We start from the raw sequence: 9,866 nt of genomic DNA on the forward strand, positions 1-9,866 counted from the left end.
GCAGACAGCAAGAAGCCTCCCAGATCTCCAGATGCATTTGAGATATCAAAAAAGTACTCCAGAGTGTTGTTCAGCATAGGGGTGAGTAGAAAATGAAGGCTAATCATGTTTTGGGTGTACTATTCCTTTAAAGAACTTTAGATTAAAATTGGAACTTTGTCACAAACCATTGAATTATTCCGGTCTCCTTATTTTCAAGGACTCCAAAGGATCCAGTCTAGGTAGACCGGGTCCTTGGAGGATGCAGCCCAGGAATTCGAACAGAGACCATTTTTCTTTGTTAGTATTAATGAACGAAAGGTAAATTCTAGAAATGTCAGGGTTTGGTTGAGGCTTTAAGGACCCATATGCAGAGGAGACGTCCTGTAGATTTAATGAAATATCTGAAGCACAAATCCACAAAAACAAATAACAAAAGACAAGTAACCGAAAACCAGATGACTTCAGAAGAAGACTCAGGTGGGGAGCCAGGAAAGGACGAGGAAGCAGCACTGAGGAACGGCACAGGGAGAGTATATATGGGAGACTGAACAAAGACTGGACTAATGAGCTGATTGGGAGCAGGTGGGAACAGAGGAGGCTAGAAGGGCAACCAAGAAACACCTAAGAACTCAAATATATCCAGAAAACACCACAAAATAGACAGATTTTACTTTGTCTTTTTGTACACGTGTAAACAAAAAGAACTTTAGAAGGAATCAAATAGAAATAAAACCAATAAAACTAGAAAACAAAGGAAAACATGGATAGAAGTGAAACAGAAAAGAACCAAGACAGGGACAATAAATAACCGCAGCTGCATCTGAGAATACATTTAGAAAGAGGTGTAGCTGATAGCTAGCTAGCTTCTCCATGCTGACGCCATTTTGAAGGGGGGGTCCGCCCCTAACGACCACCTCCCCGTCAGGAATCGGAACGTCAGGAGAAAATCAAAGGTTTGAAACTCAGTCGGCCGTCCTGAGGTGCTGGTGGTAAATCCTGCTGTTGAAGCAGAGCGACGAGCTGATTTACCAGAACCTGGAGTACCGCCGTGTGCTAACAAGAGAGTCCTACTTCTTCTTCTTTCAGACTGATGAGTGCGAGCAGCGCCATCTCACTGCGCTGAGTCTGACGTGTGGTTTCTGGATGCACAGTGCGAGCAGGTAGATTGCATCAGAGCAGCGTGACGCACAGTGAATGAACAAACATCGCGAGCTGGGAACTTTTAAACCTGCGATTTTCATCGTACAGTTTGAGCCGTAGCTGCGTGCAACGATTGGAAACTTCGTACAGCGGATGCCCGGCTTAACGAACCAAACCAGCTTACAAAGCCTTCAGTGATCGCGAGTAGAGGCTCCTGCAGGTCATCAGCTTATTCCAGGTAATCCTGCAGCTCCTCCAGAGCTCCTGTGTTTCTTTTGATTCCTCTGACAGCAATCTTAAGAGGCCCCTGGCATTGGGCCCCTGATGGTGGAGAGCTTTATGTCTCCAGTGAAGTGCAGCTAAGCATTCCCATTCATGTGTTCTGATTCTCTGGTGGTGAGAAACCTTTGACTAGACCCCCAGTGACCGTTAATCCAGCTGTGTTAAAGCGTTTAGTTCTGGGGTCGATCCGTTACTTTCTGTTTCAGAGATCTGGGAAGAAGTTAACCTGAATAAAGTCATGATAACGAACAACACGCCTCAGTCGCCGAGTCGGCTGCTTCCTTCATTCAGCTGAGAAGAGTTGGAAATAGTTTATTCTTTTCTGGAAGAACCGGCATCCAAATATTTCAGTCAGGAAATTTAATTAGAGTCGATATTTTACGCTCTTCTTTAAATTAGCTTTAATAAAGACATCAGGTTGTAATATTTTCCCCCAGTTATTTATTGTCATTACACTGTCACAAGTACAGAGCAACGATATTCACGCTCCCCCCTTGGGGGGCTGAGGGCTGCCATTGTGCAGCGCCCGGGGAGCAGTGTGGGGTTAAGGGTCTTGCTCAGGGACCCAGAGTGGAGGCTGTGGAGTTGGACTCAAACTCAGAAGCTTCCAAGCTCTACGCCCTAAAGACCAGGCCGCCATTCCCCATCACATCCACACGGTTCGAGGATGTAGAAATATATTTGTCTCCAATTTATATCTAGATCTATATTTTATATTCACACAAAATATTTAACAAACCCATCCTTAATCTAAATTTTATAGTAGATATGCAAATTAGTCACGCCCCTTTAACATTTTAGTTTTAAGCCACGCCCCCAGAGGCAGAGGAACCAATGAGGAATCAAGGCCTCCTTTAAAGAACTTGGGGAACAGGGAGGCATCAGAGGCTTCCGTCCTACCGTTGCCATGGTGACTCAGGTTATCTGAAGACTAATGTAGGAATAAAACGTGTTTTTTTTGTGTCCAGTTATCCGGTCAGCCTATTGGACACTCAGATCAGGCCTGTATCGGAATTTTTCCACTCCTACTCAGAGATCATTTGATAAATAATAAAGAATTACCAACAAAATGGCGGACGGCGCCGAGTTTGCTTTTTTCCAGCTGTCAGAGCATTTAATGCAGAGAGAGAACTCATTTAAAAAGTTGCTAATGCTATTATTGCTACGAAGTGGCAGATCGTAACACATCTATTGATGGGTGAAGGGTCCACCCCCTTGGATTGGGTCGTTCGTAACCCGACCGTTTCTAAACTAAAACCAGGCTTTGTTGGGCTGCTGGATAAAACCTGGAACTAAACGCTATTTCTGACATTTGGAATTGAAAAATCTTCCTGGATGGAAGAGAAACGTCTTCAAACTTGGAAATAAAGTCCAGTTTTTTGAACGACAATGACCTGGATGACTGAGAATCTTCACCTACTATGCCACATGGGCTAGCCAGCTGTTAGCTTGATCATCCCTTTAAAAAAATCGCAGCAAAAAAAACCCATCAGTACGATCCTAGTCAGGGACACCCGGGCCATGGTGTCCATTTCATTAATGATGCATTTCCCTGAAGGCTGTAGTCCTAATCTTACAGCATGACCTGTAGGCGTTTCAATCCCATACGGACGTCTGTGACGCTACGTTCACATCTAACGCCCTTTGGGCAGCAGAAGCAGCCGTTTTACACGCCAAGGCTACGGTCAACTGTCAAGTTTTAGGAAAAGGCATCTGAGGCGCTTAAGAAGCAGCAGCTGCTGGAGTTGGAAACTGTTACAGCTGGACGCGTCACGTCAACCAATGAGAGAAGCTGATCTGGGAGCTGGCAGGGAGTCAGACGCAGCACTGCTGATGCAGAGCGCTATGATCACTCCTCTGAAACAGTTTATTAACGCCTAAATTAACTTCAAATGTAGAAACCTGCCGGCAGAATATGTTGGCTTTTATTATCCTGCTGCCTGCAGTTTGTTAGCCTGGGTGCCATTCCGAACTTAGTCCCGCCCACAAGGTTTGAGGTCGGGAAGTTCGGTCTGGCATTGCTCAATAGTAGCGCGAGTATGCTAGCACAATATCTGGCGGGCCAATCAAATTGTCAGGGCGGGCTTTATACGATGATGGACAGATGATCAACAGTAACGTAATCAACCACGTCACCAAAGCGCGCTTGGGTGACAACAACAATGGCTGCCGCTGGAGAGTTGAGGTGAGTAGATTCTGCTATTAGGTCTGTTCTAGAAGATATCGACAGCAAATTAATTTTAAAAGAGGAACAGAGAAACGCCATCAAGGCTCATCTTCTTATTCTAGGCGTGCAACTGCACGCTTTGATTTTTGTTGACAACAACTATGCCTCGCTTAACATACGTCACGCACTCCGTTGCTCTTATTGGTTGTAGGTCTATCCAATTGAGTGCAGAGGCATTTTTTTTCCTGGTTTGTTCGAAACACGCCCCATAATCACAGCTCTATGGAGCAGCATCAGACTCATTCTGACTAGAATTGAGTCGGACTACGTCAGGCTAGCAGTTTGTAGCACAGACCTGAAAAACGCTAACATCTACTTCCAGCCGCCACCAACAGGAGGGGAAAACCCTGGAGAGGCGAGCGGGCCTGAGGCAGCTGCTGCTGGGGATTCCCAGTGACAGCGCAGCGCCGGTATGTGGGGGTCTGAGCGGCTCCCACAGAGAAATAATCTTTGAAGGCAGGATGGTAATCTGGATGAACTGACTGCACAGACCATGTTTTCAGGAGGACTTTCTCACTTCAACATAGATTCTAACTACTTTCTACCCGCTGATCACAGCTAATATAGCAAAGCTGCTCTCTGGCATCGAACACAGGAGCAGCAGAAGCATCTGGAGAAACTTTACTGGACGTCTGACCTTAATGAGGATCAGAGATGAAGCAGCAGGAGCTTCTTTGATGCTCAGAGCGTTCAATGTGAACGTAGCATTAAGGTGAGCGCCGTCTGGGACGGCAGACACTTGGTTTAAACTGCTGAAATCTGTTACTCCCTTGTATTTTTTTTATTTATTTTTATTTTGTTTTTCCATACATGTACACTTGCAGGTTAATCCTTATTTTGATATATTGTTTATTCTTAATGCACCTTTTCCTCCTTGTTTCCACCTCCTTTAATTACTATGCCAATATGTGACCAGTTAATTTCTCCGCTGAGATCAATAAAGCTCATCTAATCTAATCTAATCTAAACCAGGCCTCTTTGTTAAAACTGCTTCTAAAGTAATGTTCTGAAACATCTAATATAGAAATAAATCATTTAGGAAATAAAAACTCTCAGTCAGATCAATAAATGTGCCGCTGACTTTTATTAACAAGAAAAAGATAAAATAGCATCACGTAACAACCTCTGTTCACATTTTAAGGTGAATAAAGGATCCAGTAACAGAACCTGAACATCAGCAGTTTTTGGCTTAATGGGGTCCGAATGATGACAGACCTGGAAAAAAAAACAATAATCCACCCAGCAACAGCTTCACCAAGTAAATAATCACACAAATCAAGGATCCTTATGTTTTCTGAGTCAACAAAGATGTGATTAAACTTTTAAGAAATACACAAAAAAAAACTCAAAGAATCTAAGAAGCATCAAAGTTCATCATCCATCAATTAAAGATAAAATTCTTTACAGAAAAGCTATAAAACATGAGGTTAGACCAAAACTCCAAACTGATCCCAGAAAAAAGGTTTAAAAGCCTTTTAAGGAGAAAAACAATTAGAAAGTCTTTCAGCAGACCTGGAAAAACCGTCCATGACAGGAAAGAAAGTGGATTTACAGCTAATTTAAATTAAAAGACTTTGTAAGAAGCGGCGGCTGAGTCTGGCGTAGAAAACATCCACTAGAGAATAAAAGCAGAAGAAAACGTTCAGCCTGTCATGGCGGCGTCACAGGAAGGGAAACGTTTGGGAATCACAGCAGAACTTGGTTGGAATTTATGAGGAAGTGCTTCGTGGATGTGAGCTAAAACTGCTAAAGGCTACGCGCTAACAGCGCTAACAGCGCTAACAGCTTCCCGTCAGTCGCACTGCTGGCTAAAAATAAGGCATTTAAAATAATCCTGAGTTAAACAACATTGTCAGTCACAAAGGTGACATCAGGCCGCGTGGCGGCGGCGTCTCTTCGGTGAGCGTTTCAAGTCATCAGTTTGTGCCTAAAAGGAGCAAAGTTTAGCAGGAGGGCTCCGCCCCCCAGAGGCGGGGTCAGAAGGCCTTCCCGCGGTTCCTGCTCCACTCAGATGTTTTCCGCCCGTCTCCGGGGGGACGGCCTCCTCTCGGTGTTTCCTCCGTGTGCCGTCTGGCGGCGGCGGATGCTCTGTCCGGAGGAGATGAGGTTGGCGTAGCCGGGCGTGTGGGAGAAGGCGTAGGCGGAGCGACGGGAAGCCCGGCCTCGCTGGAACGCCGAGGGCTGCTTCTTCTTGTCCTCCTCCTCCATCTGCATCTCGTACTTCTTCCGGTTCCTCTGGACCTGCAGTGACAGAAGAAAACATCGAGGAAGTGTCGCAAAATAAACTACAGAATGTGAAATAAATCGGATCGGTGGCGTTCCTCAGAAGATCTGAGGCGGCGGTCTGACCTTGTCTCCAATGGAGGGCCAGATGGTTTTATGGAGGAACTGGATGCAGACGACGGGCAGCAGACTGATCCCCACCGTCAGGACGATGGTCAGCCACAGGTAGGGCTGTCTCAGAGCGTTGGACGCCGCGCCTGCAGGCAAACATTTCCTCACTCATCCATCTTATGGAACATTAAACCCACCTATGGCGGAGGAAGCTACCTGTGAAGGTAAACACCGAGGGGAAGATGACGTGGATTCCGGCGCTGTGGATGTCGAACATGATCCCGAAGTAGATGGCGATGCTGCCCAACACGGCGAAGAAGGTCACGAAGGTCCAATAGGACGTGTCCAGAGAGATCTGGAGGGAGGAGGAGGAGGAGGAACTCATCAGAACCTGAGCTGGACCAATGCTTTTAATCTGGATTATTTCTGCATCAAATGTGGCATTTTAGCAAGTTTAGTAAACCTGCAGACCACTCTGTGGCTTTGATGAAGGTTTGCTTATGATGATGAAGATTATTGCTCAGTCTGGACACACTAAAGGAGAGAACATCCACCCACTCAGAGCAGAACCGAGTCGAATCGTCTCACCTGCAGGTTTACGGTGAAGATCAGAGACGATGCGGTGACCACGGCGAAGGACTGGTAGTCGGAGGGCGCCTCCCCATCCTGACCCATGGTCTGCAGGAAGGCTCCGTACGGGATGAAGAAGATGATGAGGGAGACGAAGATGCCGTGGAAAAGGCTGATGAAGAACTTCTTGAAGTTGAAGAGCTCTCCAAGCTGACCGGGGATGTAGAGGCGGGGAACTTTCAGGCTGAGTCTGTCGTTCACGTCCTGCAGGTCAGAACAAACCGGAGTACGTTTAATAACCAATAAGCAGCCTGCAGGGATTCTACTGCTGTGATTGTCGTTATGGAGACGCTGCATGTAGGTCAGCCTGATGGCCGACCTGAACAGCAGCTCTAACCAGTGAACTTCTAGAACCAGAGGCCCATTTTCAGACATACTGGTTGAAAACCAGGTTAATGTTTGGTCTGTTCTGGACCAAAGGTTCCCAAACTAGTGACCCACAGAACAGAACCAGAAAGACTTACCTGATCCAGGAGTCCGACGAGGAGAACCGGTAAACTGCTGTACGCCAGATTGTAGAGCGTGATGAACCAGTCCTCATACGCCACCTGCAGGGAAGGAGGGAGGCAGCAGGTCTCAACGCTGGACGTTTTCTTTCCACACAGTCAATCTTTTTTAGGTTCCACTCTGGGAACCGCTCAGCGCTGAAGGACCAACTTTCTACATGCATGAGCAGAAACGACGAGCAGAGCTCTGCTGGCTAGACTTCAGGTATCAGCAGCGTCTCTATGAGGAAATCAGCTACTTCCTTTTCATCTTGATCAAACATCGAGAGAAACACGACCTTTGACCTTAGAGATCATTGTATGGGGCGACTGCTGACCTGAGAGGAGTATCCGCTGAAGAAGGAGTACCAGAAATGGACCAGAGTGAAGGCAAAGTTCTTGAAGAAGAAGAAACGCAGAAACTTGCACATCCGGATGTAGGACCAGCGGCCGTGCACCAGCAGGAGGCGCTGCAGGTAACGGAACTGGGCGAAGGCGTAGTCGCTGGACATGACAGCCTGCATCCCCTCCTGACCGCTGATGCCCACGCCGATGTCCGCAGCTGCAGAGACAACAGACGATGAGGCGGGATGTTCGGGCGCCGAGGGAAACGCCAGACCGCCGCTTTCTTACTTTTGATCATGTTGACGTCATTGGCTCCGTCTCCGATGGACAGCGTCACGGCCTTCTTGTACTTCTTCACCAAACTCACCACGTTGGCCTTTTGTTTGGGCGTGACGCGGCAGCAGATCACGGCTTCACACTCGCAGGCCATGTCCACGAAGTCCAACTGCAGATTAAAAAACGTCCGTGAAGAGGAGCGGCGGCGGCAGAGGGCGCCACAGATGCCGGGCTTACCTGTCTCATTTCCTTCTCCGTGTCGTTCATTGGATCCTGAGGGTTGCTGGGACTTTGTCTCTTTCCTAAACGGCGAAGACGAAGACGGCGGCGTTTCTTCTTTTTCTCATAAAGAATCTCGTTCTAAAAAGAACAAAAAACAAAAATGTAAATTAAGAGGACGGCTTCATCTGGTTCTCCTACCACTAACGAACTGGGCCGACCCAGGGAACCACTAACAGGGCCCCCCAAGCTGAATGCTGTGATCTAGATCAGGGGTTAGCGACCCTCTGCTCTTTAGCACCCCCTTGTGGCTACATGGAGCTTTTTCATAAATGTACGAAAAAAGAAAAAGGATTTTTTTGGTTGTTTTAAATGGTGTGCAGTGCACGTCAAAATCTATCTTTCCAAAGCTTTAAAAAGTGTTTAAACGGTAAATGTGAACATTTTCATATCCTGCAGCAGGTTTCAGCGCGGCGCGATGCAGCGCAGCGCCGGGCAGGTGGCTGATGTAAACAAAGCGGCGGGTGCGTCTCAGGCCATGGAGGCCAAAGGGAAAAAAGGAAGATATTTGATGAGAACAGAGAATCGGAGAAGGATGGAGCGAATCGTTTTCTTTCATTACCAATGAGGAAGGATTTCCTGCATGTTTGCTTTGGAAGGAGAAGTTATCAAGTAATAAAAAGAGTCATTAGGAAGGCTTTTCCAGGGAAGGCTAAATAAATAAATTAGAGGAGCGTAAAGATAGATTTAAGAAGTAGATTGCATCTCCAAACTCCACTACTGCTGCTAGTTTGGTTGCAACAATAGAAAACCGTTCATAGATCCAACAGGTAGCGCTCTGATGTAGGGATGGGAACTTTTAGGTTAGCGCTAAAAGAGCAAACCAAATGATCTAACCAGCCATCCTCCGGTGATGATCAGGGCGTTTTTTCCAGATCCAGGGAAGAACGGCTCCAAGGTCTTCTTCTTTCCGGGTCGAAATGATGATGGAGGTTCGTTTCTTCTTGTGTCCTGACGGATCCTCAGCTTTTCACTGCAGACAGACAGACAGACACGGTTTCCTGGACGTTTCTTCCCAGCGGAGAATCTCCAGGGTTTGAATCAACTCACTTCACATCTTCTCCGTAATGGATCTGCATGTCATCGGTCAGCAGTTTACAGGAGAAGCCGATGTTCTCTGCCGTCTCTGAGGGGAAGAGCAGAACGTTGATGGTTTCAGTCTCAGAGAAGCTCCGCCTCTGCAGCCCACGGAGGACTAACCTTTCTTATCGCCGGTCAGGACCCAGATCTTGATGTCAGCTTTGGCCAGGTTGGCGATGGTCTCTGGAACGCCATCCTGAAGTTTGTCCTCTATGGCGGTGGCTCCAATCAGCTGAAGATGAAGAATTGGAATTCAGCCTAAAGAACTTTGAACCAAACATGTTTTTAAAAGCAGAAGTCTCTCTGCCCACCATCAGGTCCTTCTCGATCTCCTCAGAAACACGGTCCAGGGCAGCTTCTCTGTCCACCATGTTGACCTGGGCCTCCTTGTGTCTCCGGGACCAGGCCTCGAACTCGCTGACGCTGATGTCTTTGTAACAGAGACAGAGTGTCCTCAGCGTGTCATTAGCAAAGATCTGCAGGACAGAAAGAGAAACGCTTCAGTTTCCCTCCATCAGGCCGCTTGACGGCTGACGGGATGTGAGCTCACATTCAGGGCCTCCTGGGTGGAGTCCTTGTGTCTGGTGTCTGGGGAGAGTCGCTCGTAGATCACCGTATCGGCTCCCTTACAGTAGAGGCGAATGCGGCCGTCTGGGAACTTCACTGGAAACAAAGAGAGAAATGGACAAAAATCACCAAAAGAGGAAAAGTGAAGCTTTCAGCTTTAAGACAACATCTCGACTCTGCCAGAGGCAACCATCTCGACTCTGCCTTAGGCAACCATCTCGACTCTGCCTGAGGCAACC

General features: G+C 47.2%; 1 protein-coding gene across 1 annotated transcript in view; it reads right to left on the reverse strand.

The window, feature by feature from the left end:
* Window positions 1–4,695: 4,695 nt before the first annotated feature.
* Window positions 4,696–9,866, reverse strand: part of atp8b1 (ATPase, aminophospholipid transporter, class I, type 8B, member 1) — a 25,009-nt gene continuing 19,838 nt past the window's right edge. Inside the window, exons 13-25 of the mRNA XM_015399945.1 lie at window positions 9,611–9,723; window positions 9,372–9,536; window positions 9,181–9,292; window positions 9,031–9,106; window positions 8,818–8,953; window positions 7,939–8,061; window positions 7,714–7,870; window positions 7,419–7,642; window positions 7,060–7,143; window positions 6,554–6,799; window positions 6,182–6,320; window positions 5,981–6,111; window positions 4,696–5,872 (exon numbers count right to left, since the gene is read on the reverse strand). Coding sequence (XP_015255431.1) covers window positions 5,639–5,872; window positions 5,981–6,111; window positions 6,182–6,320; window positions 6,554–6,799; window positions 7,060–7,143; window positions 7,419–7,642; window positions 7,714–7,870; window positions 7,939–8,061; window positions 8,818–8,953; window positions 9,031–9,106; window positions 9,181–9,292; window positions 9,372–9,536; window positions 9,611–9,723 — 1,940 coding nt within the window. The 3' untranslated portion in view covers window positions 4,696–5,638. The remainder of the gene's footprint in view (window positions 5,873–5,980; window positions 6,112–6,181; window positions 6,321–6,553; window positions 6,800–7,059; window positions 7,144–7,418; window positions 7,643–7,713; window positions 7,871–7,938; window positions 8,062–8,817; window positions 8,954–9,030; window positions 9,107–9,180; window positions 9,293–9,371; window positions 9,537–9,610; window positions 9,724–9,866) is intronic.

Source organism: Cyprinodon variegatus, unplaced genomic scaffold (assembly GCF_000732505.1).
Source record: "Cyprinodon variegatus isolate N-32 unplaced genomic scaffold, C_variegatus-1.0 Scaffold1060, whole genome shotgun sequence".
Lineage (NCBI taxonomy): Eukaryota > Metazoa > Chordata > Actinopteri > Cyprinodontiformes > Cyprinodontidae > Cyprinodon > Cyprinodon variegatus.